The 18,031-nt window shown below is 49.4% G+C and overlaps 1 protein-coding gene across 6 annotated transcripts in view; it reads left to right on the top strand.

Annotated features, from left to right (window-relative positions):
* Positions 1 to 18,031, top strand: part of POMT2 (protein O-mannosyltransferase 2) — a 128,303-nt gene that overhangs the window by 99,463 nt on the left and 10,809 nt on the right. For all 6 annotated transcript variants that reach the window (XM_029597641.1, XM_029597639.1, XM_029597638.1 and 3 more), the window contains one exon: positions 4,524 to 4,595. In XM_029597641.1, coding sequence (XP_029453501.1) covers positions 4,524 to 4,595 — 72 coding nt within the window. The remainder of the gene's footprint in view (positions 1 to 4,523; positions 4,596 to 18,031) is intronic.

Below are 18,031 nucleotides of genomic sequence, written 5' to 3'. Positions count from 1 at the left end.
GCTCCCGCCTCGTACAGCTTCTGGAGAAGCTCATCCTGCTTATCAGTGCGTTACTGACCCAGCTGGTGTTGATTCCCTGGACAGCATTGGTGCCCGATGGGGCATTGAGGCTTCACCCTACCAATACGGAGGTTGTTGCCGGTTCATCTGAGGAGGAAGCTCCACCGAGGCCGGCAGAGACACAGAGGCCTGCCACCCCCTTGTCCAGTTCTACCGGTGCTTGCACCTCTAGACGAAGGCTGAGCACCTAGGGACCCATCCCCTGTCACTTATATTGAGGATGAGAAACCCTGTGACCCCTGGGAGGATGACTTTTCCGAGTCCTGTAGATGCAGTTCCAACACTGCTCTCTACAGTAATGGTGGGGGTGGAAGGGAAATAGAATCAAAAGGTTACTAAGAGCCAAGAGTAACAGATAAGTATGAGAAAAAAAAAAGTGCGAAACTTGCTGGGCAGACTGGATGGGCCGTTTGGTCTTCTTCTGCCGTCATTTCTATATAAATTTTATGTTTAAGGTTCTCCCTTCGGACCTTTCTCCTCCAGAGGAGCAAAGGAAGTCTCTGCTTGAGGACGTAACCTTCGCAGGTTTTGTGATGATGGCAGAAGCTATCCCTTTACAGTTATTGCCAGAGGAGGATGCCAGGCACAAAATGCTTGAGATCCTCTAGTTCATGGAGCCTCCTAAGGAGATCATGGCGTTCCCAGTACACAGAATACTTAAGGAGGTGTTGCTGAGGATATGGGAGCACCCTCTCACAGTGCCTACCATTAATAAGAAAGCAGTCTGAGTTTACCTGTCCAGAAGGCTGCCAAATTGGATAAACATCATCTGCCCCACCAGTCAATGGGTGGTTGAATCCACCCTCAAGAGGGCCAAGCGCTGTTGGACTCATTCCTCTGCGCCCCTGGGGAAGGACCATAGAGCGATGGGTGCTCTTGGGAGGAAGGTATTTCAAGGTGCCATGCTCATTCCCTGCATTGCTGCCTATCAGCTCTACATGAGCCAATACTTGTGGGACATTTGGAAGCAGGTGCAGGAGGTGGCTGAGCAGCTGCCTGAACAGCAGTAGGACACCCTCATGTCGCTGCATAAGGGTATAAGGGCCTGGAGTGCAGAAAACACGAGGTCCATGTGACCTACGATGTTTTCAAGATGGCATTGAGAATCTCTGCAGTGGGAATTGGTGCCCGCAGAATGGCATGACTGCGGGCCTCCCATCTCCAACCAAAGGTACAGGAATGACTCACTGACATACTGTGTTACTTGAGAGAATCTCTTCAGAGAGAGGGTGAGGGCTGCTGTGGCCCAACCCTGGGATCACCATGGCACTCTCCAACAACTCTCCATCAGTATTCTGGACCATCATCCCCTTCTAGGAGACTGGTGAGACAGGCTGAGTCTTTCTTTTGCCAGAAAACGTACGATCATCAACCTCCTCATTCCCGTCACTATCAGGGCTCCCATGGCCATCCAAGGCAGTAGAGAGCCCACAAGCCCCAGCCGGCTCCTCAGTCAACTCCGGGGACGGGGTTTTGACTGGGTTGTAGGGAGCATAGGCCAGTTGCCCATACCTGGGACGATGGATCTTCAAGTCGGGGGCAGGCTGTAGTTCTTCGCAAACCAGAGGCCCAGTATAACCTCAGACCAGTGGGTTCTGTCCATCGTTCGTCAAGGTTACCAATTGAATCTATTGGGTGTCCTGCTAAGTTGCCCTCCATGCCCATCTTGGGGGCCGGTAGCACATTAGGAGATATTACTAGCGGAGCATTCCTCCCTCTTAGCGGTCAGAGCAGTCGAGCCTGTACCACCAGGGCAAAGAGGGCAGGGATTCTACTCCAGGTACTTCCTGATTCCAAAGAGAACAGAGGAGGACTCTGTCCCATCCTAGACCTAAGGGCCTTGAGCAAGTTTCTAAGAAAAGAAACATTCAAGCTGGTTTCCCTTTGATCCCCCGCCCCCTTTGCATAAAGGGGACTGGGTATGCTCCTTCGACCTAAAGGACGTATATGCTCATAACTAGATCTTCCCCGGTCACTGGAAGTATCTCTGATTTGTGATGGGAAAACGCATTTTCAGTATCGGGTATTGTCATTCGGGCATGGGGTGGGGAGCTCATGTAGATGGGCTCAGCATCCAGAATCTCTGGTCTGCTCAGGAACGCTCTTGTCAAATCAACTTCCTGGAGCTACAGGCGATCAGGTACGCGCTATTGGCTTTCAAAGATCAACTGTCCAATAAAGTTGTCCTGTTCCAAACCAACAACCAGGTAACCATGTGGTATGTCAATAAGCAGGGAGGCATGGGATCGTACCTTCTGTGTCAGGAAGCAGTCCAGATCTAGCAGTGGGCTCTGTCCCATGGGATAGTGCTCAGGTCCATGTAACTGGCCTGGATGGAGAACATGTTAACGGACAGACTGAGTCTAGCCTTCAGACCCTATGAGTGGTCCCTGGACCAACAGGTAGCGAATTGGATATTCTTCCTCTGGGGGAGCCTGGACATAGATGTGTTCATGTCCCCTTGCAACAGGAAGGCGCTTTGATACTGCTCCCTGTACAGGTCAGATGGCAAACCAGCCTCGAATGCCCTTACCCATCACTGGGGGCAAGGGTCTTTTGTATGCTAATCCTCTTCTCTTAGTGGCAAAGACTCTTGAAGCTTCGTGAGGTCAGGGGGACTATGATCCTCAGAGCCCCTCATTGGCTGAGACAAGTCTGGGTTCCACTCCTACGGGAGTTGTCCATCTAGAGACCGATCAGTCCCCATATCTCATCACACAAGATCAAGGTAGGCTGCAGCATCCCAACCTCCAGGCCCTGTCACTCACAGCCTGGATTTTGAGAGGTTAAACCTGAAGCCTCTTGATCTTTCAGAGGATATATTTTGGGTTCTGGTGGCTTCCTGAAAGCCTTCCACTAAAAGGTCTTATGGGATGAAGTGGCGGAGGTTTTCTGTGTGGTTAGAGCAGAAGGCCCTAGATCTGCTCTCCTGTCCCACACAAAACCTGCTTTATTACCTTCTAGACCTTTTGGACGATGGCTTAAAGACAAACTCCATTAGAGTTCATCTAAGTGCAGTTAGTGCATTACCACCAAGGTGTAGATGGTACGCCCATCTCTGTACAGCCTAGAGTTTGTATGTTTCATGCACGGCCTGCTTCAGTTGAAGCCTCCCCTAAGGCCTCCTGCTGTGTCTTGGGACATTAAAATGGTGTTGGATAAGCTGATAAAAGCTCCTTTTGAGCCTCTGTGCACCTGTGACCTGAAGTACCTGATCTGGAAGGTTATATTTTTGGTGGCGGTCACTTCAGTGTGCAGGGTCAGCGATCTCCAGGCCTTAGCGACTTATCCACCTTATCATGACAAGGTGGTCTTGCATACACATCCTAAGTTCCTGCCGAAGGTGGTGATGGATTTCCATCTTAACCAGTCAATCGTCTTGCCAATATTCTTTCCCAGGCCCCATTCGCACCAAGGTGAATGACCACTGTACAGTTTGGACTGCAAGCGAGCCTTAGCCTTCTTTCTGGAGCGGACAGAAGCCTATAGACAGTCCACCCAAATTTTTGTTTCTTTTGATAAGACTAGGTGGGGCGTTGCCATTGCCAAACGCCACTATCCAGTTGGCTAGCAGATTGCATCTTCTGTTATGCCCAGGTGGGACTGTATCTTGGGGATCATGTTGAGGCTTATTCTGTCAGAGCCATGGCAGCGTCAGTGGCCTACTTGCGAGCAGTTCCCATGAAGGAGATCTACAAGGTTGCAACGTGGAGTTCTCTCCACACATTCACTTCTCACTACTGTTGGCCAACACGACAGTAGGTTCGGCCAGTCTGTCCCTTGGAGCCTGTTTGTGGTGTAGAACCCAATTCTCTCGCCTAGGACCCATTGTTTGGGTTCAGGCAGTGCCCCCCCCCCCTCTGTTACCAACAGCACCAGTGTTATTGTTCCCGTTGGCACCTGGTTAGGTGACTGTTGTTCTCCTTTTTTGTTGGGGAGTAATCTGTAGCTAGGGATTCACCCATGTGTGACGACTACCAACTTGCTCGTCCTCTGAGAAAGTTTCTTACCTGTAATAAGTGTTCTCCAAGAACAGCAGGATGTTATTTCTCACGAAACCTGCCCGCCACCTCACGGAGTTGGGTTTATCCTATTTTTAAAATTTTAATTAGTATTCTATGTTACAAGATAGGAGAGGGACCCCCACGTGGATGCATGATATAGGGCATACTGGGCATGCTCAGTGTACCTAGTCATAGTTCTAGAAACTTTGACATAAGTTTTCCGCATCAGGGCTCCATCTGATGATGTCACTCGTGGGAGGACTAACAGCCTGCTGTCCTCGGAGAATACCTGTTACAGATAAGCAACTCTGCTTTATCTTGGCCCCTGCTAGAGAGAGAGATCTCATTGGCATAGAGTCGTTTTTCCATATCTAGAGGATATGAGTTCAAGTAGCACATTTGGCCCCGTGTCTGTCTGATGTGGATTTCTTAGCTGTAATAGTTTTTCTCCTCTTCCAGGCAAACAGTGGCCTGAAACCCAAGAATAATGAAGTGACTTCCAAACCTTGGCACTGGCCAATCAATTACCAGGTAAACTGCTTTGGCTTTATGTGGCAGGAGCTGGGGCAGAATTATGGGGGTGGGGGTGGAGGGGAGCACAGCCGTTCTTTTCCAGATAGCAGCTGGGTAGTATGAGGCGTGGTGAGAGTCTGGGCCTGCTGACTCTGCAGAAGAGCTGAGGAGAGAGGACTAATATTTATATATGCTTTGTGGGTCAATACCGACGGAAGCTGCATGCAGGGAGAGTAGGTTTCATTGAAGCCCTCTTTCTTCAGCCTAGTGCATAGAAAGGATCATTTCACGTGTATGGGGAATATTGCTGATTGATGTAATGCAGCTGTGTGCAAAGGTTTGGGCACCCTGGTCAGATTGCATGACACAACCGCTATAACGTACAAAATAATGCAGAATTACCATTTATTTGCAGTTTTTTACAGATATGATATAAGGAAACAGCGAATATGGCACAGGCAAAAGTCTGTGCACCCTTTCCGTCAGCACTTTAACAGCTTCCAAGCATTTCCTGTAGCAGCTAAGGGTCTTTCTCTTCTTGCATTTGGAATTTTTCCCCTTCTTCCTTGCAGGTCTCTTCTAACTCAGAAATGTTCTTAGGTCTCCCTGCATGCACTGTATATTTACATCTCCCCACAGATTTTCAATAATATTGAAGGCTGGGGACTGTGAAAGTCATTCCAAATCCTTCATCTTCCATTTCGCCTGACCAGTCCAGGTCTGTCTGTACCAGTGGATTTTGTCCCTCTGGTGGCAGAGCACACTGAATTCTTCTGGGACATCATCACCACTACTTTATAGGTGGCATAGCCCAGAGAAGATGGTAGGACTGACTGGTGGTGCAGCAGGATTTGGAAGGCACTATTGCAGACTGAGCCCACTTAAGAGAGTCCCAGTACCAGAGGGGACTTGGTGGGGGAGAAGCCTCTTAAAATTTAAGGGCCTAGGAAGATTCAGGGAGTAGTTCTGCAGGCATGCCTTAGACTTCCAGCATTGAGTGAGTTTTCTCTCTGGCCCCCCACTCCAATACCTGCTCAGAGGCTGCGTATGTCTTTAAAAAAAAAAAAAAAAAAAGACAGCTCCATTGTGAGAGGCACTGAGCAAGGCTTGTCACAGCATTGGCCTGGGCAGAGGAATCACTCTGGGCTGAATTTGAATGGTAAGAGGGGCTTGAGCATGCACTGCTTCTCAGGGGGGTGGGGGTGGTCGAGCCGCTTGTTCGTTCATTGCCGCTTTTCTTTGCAATGGAGTGGTCAGAGCGCACTGCGTGTGTGGATGCTGATGCTCTGCCTCGTTCTCAGAACCTTTCTGCTCTGTATGTGTTTGAGCGGGCGAGGTCCTGGGAGAGTACTCTAAGTTAGTGGGGGTGGTGGCAGCAGCAACTTTGGCGGAGCAAGGTTATCCTGGGCCTGATTGGTGATTAGGCCCAATCATGTGGCCCATTTTAGCAGGAACGACCACCATCTTGCTTTCACTTCCTACAGAGATTCAAGAATCCCCACAGCAGCCTGTCGACTCCAATTCAGACATACTCCTGACTCTAGTCCCAGTTGCAAGTCTTGCTTCTCAGGGTCCTGGGGGTCAGACTAATGAATTTGAAGATTTTAGCCACAAATCTTTCATCACTGGACTTTCTGTGCTATTCAGAAGCCTGGCAATAAGCTTATGTCTCCTACGGGAGCAGCTACAGCTTCTTCAGCCCAGGAAGCATCTGACAGGAACTGCAGAGCCCCCTCCGGAGGACTGGGAGGAGCTCCCGGAGCATCCAGAGGACCTGGACTCTCTGTTGTGCATCCCTGGAGTAGGATGAACTGCCTGAAAAAGAGGACGACTCGGTTATTCATCTCTTCAGGAGGAAAGGAATGGCTACTTCCAAAACAATTGGGTTATTTCCTGCTACCAGCAAATGGAGGCAGACAGCACTGTTTTCATGTGAGACATCACAGCAACTACTTAGGAGGTGGTGCCAGCAGCAGGAATCCAGCAGATGGTTCAGCAGCTCGACTGTGGCTCGGCGGTCAGACCCCTGGGCCAAGCCACTGGTTATAACCAGGAGTGCGAGCCCCTGTTTGCTCCCAAACCCCTCTAAGGGGGTCCCTGGTTGAACTGTGGCCATGGAAGTGTGAGAGAGAAAAAGAAACTGAAACAAATTTATTTTTAGAGTAAAGGAGGAAGTCGTCTTCCCCTTTCCGAAAAGCTTTCCCTGCTCCTGGCACTGTGGGAAGTGGGTTGCCTCCCTCCCAGGTTTTTTTCTCAGCTTTCCTCCTTCTCCCTTCCTCTGGAGCTCCTCTTAGTAAAAACAAAAACACAAAAGTTGACGCAGGAGTTGGAGGGGATAGGGAGCGCGTTGAGACTTGGTACCCACATCATCAGAGGGGTTCATAAGTCCACCAAGGCTCTTCCTTATGGAGTGGGAGAGACTGACTTTCAGGGAGCTAAAAATGTACGGTTGTACCCCCTTTGCCCTGATGCTGTGCATCGTTTGTTTTGACTTCCTGTTGGTTCCTGTGGTGACCAGCCACATTACTATTCTCGTAGAAGAAAGTACTTCCCTCAAGGAATCCACAGCATAAGAAAATTGAGCTCCCTTTAAAGCATACTTGTAATAGGTCTGAAATTTCATTTTTGAGTTCCTTCAGAACTCTGGTGTGTATAACATCCGGTCCAGGTGAATTGCTACTCTTCAGTTTATCAGTCTGGCCTACTACATCTTCCAGGTTCATTGTGATTTGGGTCCGTTCATCTGCATTGTCACCTTTGAAAACCTTCTCCAGAACGGGTATCTCCCCAACATCCTCCTCAGTAAACACCGAAGCAAAGAATTTGTTTAGTCTTTCCGCGATGGCCTTATCTTCTCTAAGTGCCCCTTTAACCCCTTGATCACCTAATGGTCCAACCGACTCCCTCACAGGCTTTCTGCTTCGGATATATTTAAAAAAGTTTTTGTTATGAGTTTTTCCCTCTATGGCCAACTTCATTTCAAATTCTCTCTTAGCCTGTACGTACCAGGATCAGTCCAGGACACCTGGGTTGTGACTCCGCACCAGTAGATGGAGACAGACTAAAACTTGTGGGCGGAGCCATATATGCTCCTGTGCCAGTCACAGCCCCTCAGTCTTACTCTGTCTCCAGTAGGTGGTGCAGGTGCGGTCACAGCTCCTTCCTGCCCTGGTTTTGGTACTCCGTCAGGGTCGGTTCTTTTTTCTTGGGTTTTAGGCCAGTTTCGCTAGGGTGCTTTAATTTTGAATTTTGAATTTTTCTGTTTACCAAATTGTCACTGACGTTCCGTCCGCCCTGCCTCCCAAGGGGGTTGTGAGGTCCTGAGGGGACTACCCCCCCTGGTTGAGGCCGCTGCTAGGGTCGAGGACCCGGCTTTCTTAGTAGCAGCGTCAGGGGTGACACCGGGGAGCCCGGTTCACTCCCCCTGTTGGATTAGGGCTCCAGGACTGTGGACAGCGACAGGTTTGTTTGTTGTAAAAAAAAAAAAAAAAAAAAGGGGTTTGTTTTATTTGTGCCGGCTCTCTCTCTCTCTCTCTCGTAGCGTCGCCGCTCTCCGGTGGGGGCGCTGCTGGGGGGGGGGGGGGGTCGGCCGTTCGCTGCATTTTATTGGAGGTGTCTCTTCCCTACGGCGGTCCTTGGTCCCCGTTTTGCGCCTTTTCTTTCGCCGGCTTGACTTGTGGCTCGGTTGCCGGGCCGGCGGTTCGGCGCGCGCGCTGCTTCCCAGACGGTGAGGGATCGTCCGTGGCGCCTCGGGGGGGGGGGGGGGGCTCATTCGTAACCCGCGCGATCGCCGCCGCGCGGGGGAGGGGGCGCGAAAGAAAGGCCTCGAGCTCTTCCCGCTCCGTGCGGCAGTGGCGGCCATTTTGGCCGCGGCTGGCGCCTGAGAAGCGGGGGGCCCTCTTCGGCGGCCGCGAAATGGCGCGGGACACGGCGGGCGCCTGAGCGGCGGGTGGCCCCTCCTTCGGCGGTCGGCTCGGCGGGTCATTCGCCTGGTACTGTGGAACTGGGACGGCTTGACCGGCATTTGTTGCTGCTGCAGTTGGCAGCGGTCCCGATCGCGACACGCAGGGACCCTGAGGCGGTAAGGGTAGCCATTTTGCCGCTGCAGTCGGCAGCGGTCCCAATCGCGGCTCGGGCAGCCATTTTGCCGCCACGGTCTACAGCGGTCCCAATCGCGGCGGCAGCGTCCCGATCGCGGCAGGGGCAGTCGTTTTGCCGCCCTGGTCGGCAGCGGTCCCGATAGCGGCGGGAACCTTCGGGGGGGGGGGCAGAAATCGTCGCCTCCACTTCTCCTCAACGGTTCCCTCTGCGTCCCTCAGTTCCCGCGGGTCCCTCGGGAAAGGGGGCAGGAGTCGTTGGGCATGCGCGGGGTCTTTGGGGCCCATAGGGCGCGCAAACGTTCAGCGGTTTAACGGCTGGGGGTCTCGTAGCACCGTTTTCTAGGCCTCAGGAACGGCAATCGGTGGGCCCCGGCCGGAGAGCCGCGAGTTAAAAGGTTTTGAGGACCATTCCACCTCGGGACGTTTGGGAGTCCTCGGTCTCGTCCTCGGCTCAGGAGGGCTCGGAGAACTCGTCCCCGCCCCCGAGGGGGGCAGAGAGTGACAGGCACCCTTCGCCCAGAGCCAGGCATTAGCACCGGACGTCCGAAGGGGCAGTTACCAGTTCCCAGGGTTGTCCAGCTGTTCTCCTCCCCGTCATTCTAGAAAAGTTAGGGATCTCGCGCCTCCGGGGGAGGCTAGAGGAGGCTCCGTGGATTCAGGGTGGGTCAGGTCTGCGTGGCCCTCTACCACCTTCCCGGTCCCGCTCTTGACTATGGACCTGCGGCATTGGGACAGGGACATCCTGGACTTGGGGCTGAAGGTTCCCCCGGCAATGGACAAGTTTCACCCTCTGCACGAGGAGGCCTTGGAGGTGTTGCGGGTCCCTAAGGTGGACTCTTCCACGTCAGCAGTCCCGAAGCGCACTCCCATCCCGATGCGGGATACCGCGGACTTATGGGATCTCTAGGATTGACATTTGGAGGTGCAATTGAAGAAGGCCTTCGGGGCTTCCGCCCGGGGCTTGGGCCGCAGTCTGGAGTGATTTTGCACTTCGGGCTGGCTTGGGATGAGCCCATCAGCTTCTGGCCACTGAGGGGAGCCCTGGCGATCACAGGGGCCAAGGCTTCGCAGCGAAATGTGGTCGGTCCATCTCTTGCCGCAGCCTCAACACGCCGTTCCTAACGTCAGGGCGCTGTTGTTGTCATTTTTCGAGGACTGGGCCGGCATAACGTCAGACCAGTCGGTCCTCAACGTGATAGGACACGGCTACGCGTTAGATTGTGCTCGTACTTCAGCGGACAAGTTCCTTATCTCGCCCTGCAAGGCCCCGAGAAGACTGCTGCTGTGCTCGACACCATCCGACGCTTAGACGGCTTGGGAGGTTTTTTCCCCAGTCCCGGTCAGCCGACATGGCAAGGGCCGTTACTCCATCTACTTCATCGTCCCGAAGAAAGACGGCACGTCCACACTGATTCTGGATCTCAAAGGGATAAGTCGATGCCTTCGCATTCCTCACTTCAAAATGGAGACGATTCGTTCAGTCATCGCTGCGGTAAGGCCCGGCGAGTTCCTGGCCTCCAAGTTCCTGGCCTCCCTGGATCTCACGGAGGCATATCTTCACATCGGCATTCATCCGTCATTCCAACGCGTCCTCAGGTTCTGCATACTAGGGCGGCAGTACCAGTTCCGAGCGCTCCCCTTCGGGCTCGCGACGGCCCCACGTACATGCACGAAGCTGATGGTAGTGGTGGCGGCGTAGCTGCGCCGAGAAGGTCTCTTGGTCCATTCTTACCTGGACGATTGGTTGATTCGGGCGACGTCCGAGGCTCGGGTCGGATGGCGGTAGCCAGGGTCCTCCACCTTCTGCAGTCCCTAGGATGGGTGATCAACTGCAGCAAGAGTCATCTGACACCCGCGCAGACCTTGGAATATCTGGGAGCTCTTTTCGACACAAAGCTGGGCAAGGTGTTCCTGTCGCATGAACGGGTGTGCAAACTGCAAGCTCAAGTACGACGCCTATTGTCTCTCCGCCAACCGCGGGTCTGCGATTACTTTATGGTCCTAGGGCCTATGGCTTCAACGCTGGCGCTGATTCCCTGGGCATTCGCTCATCTGCGACCATTACAGTCCTACTTTCTATCCTGCTGGAAGCCGGTCTCGGAGGAATTCCATCTACCGCTTCCGCTCACGGAACACGCGAGGTCCAGCCTGCTCTGGTGGCTGGATCCCAAGCATCTGTCGTCTGGGGTCTCTTTTCGGGTGCCCAACTAGACAGTGGTGACCACGGATGCCAGCCTTTCCGGTTGGGGAGCGGTCTGCGTGGGGAGCGCAGTCCAAGGCCTATGGTCCGTGTCGCCAGCCCAGGGGTCTGGCCATCGCCTAGAGACCGGAGCGGTCCGTCTGGCCCTGCCTGCAAGCCTTCCTGCCGTTGCTGCGGGGGAAGGCAGTTCGAGTGTTGTCGGACACTGTGACCACTGTGGCATACATCAACCGCCAGGGCGGGACAAGGAGCCCCCAGGTGGCGGAGGAAGCTCAGTGCTTGATGGCCTGGTCGGAGCTACATCTCAGCAACATAGCAGCGTCTCACATTGCGGGAGTTGACAACGTGCAGGCGGATTTTTCTCGGCCGTCATCGCCTGGATTCCGGAGAGTGGGAGTTGTGGCCGAAGCATTTCTGCTCATTTGCAAAACGTGGGAGGGTGCCCCACATGGATCTCATGGCCACGTGGCACGACGCGAAGGCCCCGCGATTTTACAGTCGACTTCGAGGACGGGGGGCAGAAGGCGTCGATGCGTTGGTGCTTCCCTGGCCGACGGATGTGCTGCTCTACGTGTTTCCCCCGTGGCCGATGTTCGGCAAGATTCTACGGCACATAGAATTGCACCCAGCCAAGGTGATCTTGGTGGCACCGGAGTGGCCGCGCCGGCCGTGGTTCGCAGGCCTCGCCCAGCTGGCGGTATCGGCGCCCTTTCGGCTCCAAGGAAATGGCGGGCCTGCTCCATCAGGGCCCCGTCTGTTTGGAGGATACGGATCACTTCTATCTCGCGGCATGGCTTGAGGAGTCGGCTGAAGTGGAAAGGTTACTCAGATGCGGTGGTAGCCATGCTGCTGCATTCCAGGAAGCAGTCAACGTCTCTGGCGTATGTCCGTGTCTGGGTGGTCTTTGAGGAATGGTGCGTGCAGCGTGGGGTGGACCCCACTTCGGCTTCCGTCTCCGACATTCTGGCGTTCCTCCAGGCAGGTTTGGCCAAGGGTCTGGCGTGCAGTTCGCTACGGGTCCAAGTGGCGGCGCTTGGTTGTTTGCGAGGTAAGGTCCGTGGTACGTCCCTGGCACTTCATCCGGACATTTCTCGTTTCCTTCGGGGTGCTAAGCACCTTCGTCCTCCATTGCGTCTCCCTTGTCCGGCTTGGAACCTCAATTGGGTTCTCTCCGCTCTCTGCACGGCGCCGTTTGAGCCCTTGAAACGCGCAACTCTTAAGGATCTCACTTTAAAAACGGCGTTCTTGGTGGCGATTGCCTCGGCACGGCGTGTTTCAGAGTTACAGGCCCTGTCCTGTAGAGAACCTTTCTTGCGTATTTCGGATTCCGGAGTTTCTTTGCGGACGGTTCCCTCCTTTCTTCCGAAAGTTGTGTCGTCTTTTCACGTGAATCAATCGGTGGAGTTGCCAGCTTTTGTGGGAAGGGAGTCCTCCGTTCCAGAAGAAAGGGAATTACGGAAGCTTGACGTGCGGAGATCCCTCCTTCCCTATCTGGAGGTTACTAATCCTTTTCGGGTCACAGATCATCTGTTTGTCCTGTTCTCTGGTCCAAAGACAGGGGCAGCAGCGTCACGCACAACGATCGCCCGTTGGCTCAAGGAGGCCATTGGTTCGGCTTACTTGATGCGGGGAAAACCACTTCCCGTGGGCCTGAAGGCTCACTCGACTCGTTCTCGACTCGTTCTCAATCGGCGTCCTGGGCGGAAGCTTCGCAGGTGTCGCCTCAGGAAATTTGCAGGGCGGCTACCTGGCAGACGTTGCATACCTTTATCAGGCATTACTCCCCTACACATGTTAAAGGTCAGATTCTAGATTTAGCTTTTATTAACACTAACATCATTAGTAACATTTCAGAAAAAACTAAGGTTATCCCAATACCATGGTCGGATCATCATCTTATTAATTTTTCCCTCAACATATCCTATCCAAAAAATGTTAATAAAACTGCAACACAATCTATAATAAAACGCAAATTCATCACTACAGATTTATTCCTTGATACAGTAGTACCTAACTTACCAAATACTATAGCCCCCAGCACTCAAGAAACCATTGACAAATGGAATTCAGCTATTTCCACGTCACTAGATACAATCGCTCCAAAAAAAACAATAAATATGCATTTAAACAAAACCAAACCCAATGCCCCTTGGTACACAAAAGCATTACACTCACTAAAATCTTCACTTAGAAAACTCGAACGCAAATGGAGAAAGAAAAAAACCCCTGAAACAAAAAATGCTTACTACTCCACCTTACGTCAGTATAATAAAAAAATAAATCTAGCAAAAAAATCTTACTATGCAAACCAAATATCCAAAGCAAATGGAAATCCCAATATACTATTCAACATAGTAAAAACATTGACAACCACTCAGAAAGAACATCCCATCAAATTCGATACTGTCTTATGTAATAAAATGGCTAATTATTTTAAAACAAAAGTTACAGATATATCAAATCAACTTTCCAAATTCCCACTACCTGCATATAAAGATGTTGAACCCATCTTTACATGGTCAGAATTTACCCTGGTCACAGAAAATACTATACAAATTATCATCAGAAAACAAAATCCTTCCAACTCACCTGACAACCCCTGCTCAGGCGCTTTTTTCAAAGCATTGGGCCCACACGCTAGCAATTTCTTAGCACAGTTAGTAAACCAATCCTTAGAAACCGGTTTCTTTCCATCCTCTCTCAAAAAAACCTCAATTCTACCTATCTTAAAAAACAAATCCAAAGAAGAATTCGATCTCAGTAACTTTAGACCCATTGCCACATTAACATCCTTAGCCAAGTTAATTGAATCAGCAGTACTATCTCAACTATCAGACTACCTATCAGAAAATGACATATTACATACAAACCAACATGGATTTCGCAAAGGTCACTCCACTGAAACCCTTCTCCTAACTTCCTTTGATTCTATATTTCGGGCTTTTGACTCTTACACGGACCACATTATTGTTTTCTTGGATATATCAGCAGCTTTCGATACCATTGATCACCAAATACTTATTTCCATTCTTAAATCTATAGGCATTACAGGTACTGTACTACAATGGTTCATTTCATTCTTATCAGACCGCATCCAACAAGTCAACATAAACAATTACTCCTCCGATCCATATTCCATTGCATCAGGTGTTCCACAAGGTTCTTCTCTATCTCCTATTCTTTTCAATATCTATCTGCTACCTCTTTGCCGCATATTAGCCTCTTTAAATATAAACTTCAAAATCTATGCTGACGATATACAGTTTATGGTACCATATAATATCTCCTGGACCCATACACTATCATTAGTATCACTATATCTTACAACCATCGATACATGGTTATCTCATAATCGTCTGAAACTAAATCCAAAAAAAACAGAAATAGTTCACCTCTCATCAATCACTGACTCATCTATAGGCCCCCCTTCTCAACTTATATTCAACGGAACAACCATCCCCATTTCAAAATCTGCAAAAAATCTAGGCATAACTATCAATACAGATCTTTCACTAAAACAACACATATCCATGTTAACTAGGAACTCCTTCTATAAACTTCAACTCTTAAAACGGCTACGTCCTCTACTTTTTTTTCATGACTTCCGGACTATTCTTCAATCACTCATTTTCTCTGGACTGGATTACTGTAATTCTCTATATATAGGCCTCCCAGAAAACACACTTCACTCACTCCAACTAATCCAAAATGCAGCAGCACGTATCCTAACAAATTCATCAAAAAAACCCCACATTACTCCAATACTTCAGTCTTTACATTGGTTACCAGTTAAACATAGAATACAATTCAAAATTTTGTCCATTATACATTCTCTTATCTACACTCCCAACTCGGTTACTTTATGCTCCATCCTCCGAATTTACAAACCAACTAGACACCTAAGATCATTGGAAAAAAATCTTCTTGACATTCCCTCACCTCGACAAGCCCGTCTTGATATCACCAGAAAAAGAGCTTTCTCAGTCATAGGTCCCATTCTATGGAATGCTCTACCAGATCCTATCAGATCCATATCCAATCCTAAGCATTTCAAAAAATCTTTAAAAACTCACCTATTTCGAACCGCATTTCAGATACCACCCACTAAATAATCATCTCACACTTCCAGAATACATATCTCCAATTAGGCACCCAACATTCTCTTGTTCTGTGTATTGATTTCTTTTTGCTACCTATTTAATTTTAAACAATTTGTTATTTTATATTAATGAAAATTTTTGTAATTTATATTTTTATATGTCAACCCACTTTCAATCATTATTATTCTTACTTTTAACTTTTACTTTAATTTTAATTTGTTTTTATTTTTCATTTTATTATTTTTGATATATGTAAACCGTTTTGACTAAACACTGTTTGTAAAGACGGTATAAAAATACTTTTAAATAAAATAAATGTCCGGGCTACCGGTTCCGGGGGTTTGGAGAGAGGGTACTCCGAGCGGGACTCTCTGCTTCCCACCCTCGGTAGGTTTGCTCTGGTACATCCCAGGTGTCCTGGACTGATCCTGGTACGTACAGGGAAAGGAAAATTAGTTTCTTACCTGATAATTTTCGTTCCTGTAGTACCAAGGATCAGTCCAGGATCCCGCCCGCAGTGCTGCGCTGAAGTAATGGAGAGTCCGCTCTTTGTTCTGAATTATTCTGTTCCGCTTGTTTAGCTCTCTCGGTTGGAGAGTCCGTTTCCAGGAGGGGTGTTTTTTCTTTCCCCGGTTTTTAAGCGGTTTATAGCGAGTTTAGTTCTCTGGTTGTGTTTCTACTTTGACATTACGTATGACTGAGGGGCTGTGACTGGCACAGGGGCATATATGGCTCCGCCCACAAGTTTTAGTCTGTCTCCATCTACTGGTGCGGAGTCACAACCCAGGTGTCCTGGACTGATCCTTGGTACTACAGGAACGAAAATTATCAAGTAAGAAACTAATTTTCCTTTGCCTGTCTTATCAATGTTTTTACACTTAACTTGACAATGCTTGTGTTTTATCCTATTTTCTTCAGATGGATCCTTCTTTCATCTTGACCTGCTACGCCGGTCCAGCCATTATGAGCACGTGCCTTCTTTTTTTATTTATTTATTTAAAGTTTTTTATATACCGATACTCGTTAAGAAAACATCACATCAGTTTCCATACAACGTGAAGTCAGCCAACAGGGCTTTACAGTGTAACTGATAATATTTTGGGGGGTTTTTGGTTCATCCCCCTATCTCGAGTCCCCTTATTTCTTTTTCTCACTCCCTTCCCTTCCTAATTATTTTTGCTGCCGAAAGTAAAAAAAAAATAAAATAAAAAAAATAAGTAAGCTTTGCTGGAGCGGCGGTAAAGGACACGAGGAGGTGCACCAGCGTTGTAGAGGGAGCGCCATCGATTTTCTGTGATCGTGGACGAAGGGGTTAGAGTGCTTAGCCGCCTTCCTTTTTCGCAGTAGTGCAATGGTCCTCATGGACATTTGGGCCATGCCTTCCAGTGCTGCAAATTTTTCGTAGGGTGGATCTGGCCATGGGGGAGAGAGGCCCTGTGTGCTTGGCATGCCTCCACTCGGGTGAAGACCCCAGTCCCTGCTTGCAGAAGAGTTTGCTGGCTTCTTCCTCTCCGATTGGTTTAATTGGTATGTCGGCTCTGGAAGCCCCTGACACGAGTTCAACTATGAGGGCTACAGAGGCGGTGGCCATTTTGAGTGGGACCGCATGTTTGGGCCTAGAAGGCCCTGCAGCTGCAGGACCTGAGGGGGGAGTTTGGCCTACTTTCAGTTTTGTTGCTGGCAGTTGCTATAGTGGGAACTGCATGAGAAATCTTCTCTGGTTCAGTCCCAGGAACCGAGGGAAACTTTCCTCCGGAATTTTTTTCACTTTCTGCACATGCTGTTTGCGTGCTTTCCAAGCCTGGCTTGCTGCCTTTTGGGACCACAGCTAAGGCTTCCAGCAAGTTCTTGTTGGTTCTCTCTTCCCAGATTCCTGTCAAGAGGACACGGCCAACCTTGAAAACCCCAGGGTCCACTTGGGAGGACTTGGGGCACCGTGATGACCCCAGAGATGGGGGACAGTGTCACCTTTGAGGAGGAGAAACATGCTCCAATCCCTGAGGCTGAGTCTGTGATCCATCTGTTTTACCGCAAAGAGATTGGTTATTTGATCAGGTGATTACGTGTCTTCGCCTGGAAGAGATAAAGAATGGAGATTTTCTTTGGCCTTCCAGATCTTGCCTTAACTTCAACAGTTCCATGTAACTTCTATTTTCTATACTATATACAGATCGCCTTATATGATATGTTGCTGACACATACAGTACTCTGTCCCTCCCGATGGAGCCTGTTTGTAAAACATATACATGTCGGGACACTGCTTACAAAAAGTTGCCTTTCTTAAGGATATTTTGCAATAAATATTGCTGGATATTTGGAAATAAATTCGCTGCTTCCTTCACTGGCTTCATTCTTGATACTTTTGGATTATAAAAAGTGTCTTTAACTTTGATTGCTGCAACTTATGTTTCTCAATATATGTGAAAGAGTCTAGCGCAAATGTGAGTGAGGATTGTGTGAAAGCATCTGGGGAAAACCTCATATAGTGCCTTGAATGGGCTACTGATGCCTATAGGGCTACTGATGCTCCAACCACACAAATGTGGATGTTGGATATGTTATAATCATTGGTTACCCCAGAGCATATGATGCTTTCATGATTTGTAAAGCTATCACTGAAGTCAGGTATGAATCCACCAACGTGGATGTGCTGGTATACAATATCTTGTTTTACCAGACTGCTGTGCTGTGCTCATTGCTGTGGCGCCAAGATCATAGTTGAAATATCTTCATGCTGTCTGTGTATCAGTCCTGACATTGCAATGTTTTGAAAATCAATTCTTCGTTAGGGAATCACTTATGAGCATGATGTCGGCACATAAATCTCGGCAGTCATAAAAGTTAGTTTATAGTGGTCAATGATGCGTCTACGATAGAGACTCTGCTCTGTGTGCGGTCTGGGTCTGCAACATCTGGCCGTTCTGACATTGAGGTTTTTTAAAGTGTCTAGCATTTTTGGATTTTTTTCTTGTGTACTTATGTTTCTCTGCATATTTCTGTTTTTTTAACAATGTTTCTGAAAGTTGACATTGCTAGCTGGAAGCATTTAGAGAG

The sequence above is a fragment of the Rhinatrema bivittatum genome, chromosome 4, assembly GCF_901001135.1.
Source record: "Rhinatrema bivittatum chromosome 4, aRhiBiv1.1, whole genome shotgun sequence".
NCBI lineage: Eukaryota > Metazoa > Chordata > Amphibia > Gymnophiona > Rhinatrematidae > Rhinatrema > Rhinatrema bivittatum.
Note: the sequence above shows the minus strand (reverse complement) of the source record. Positions and strands in the feature narration are given on the sequence as shown.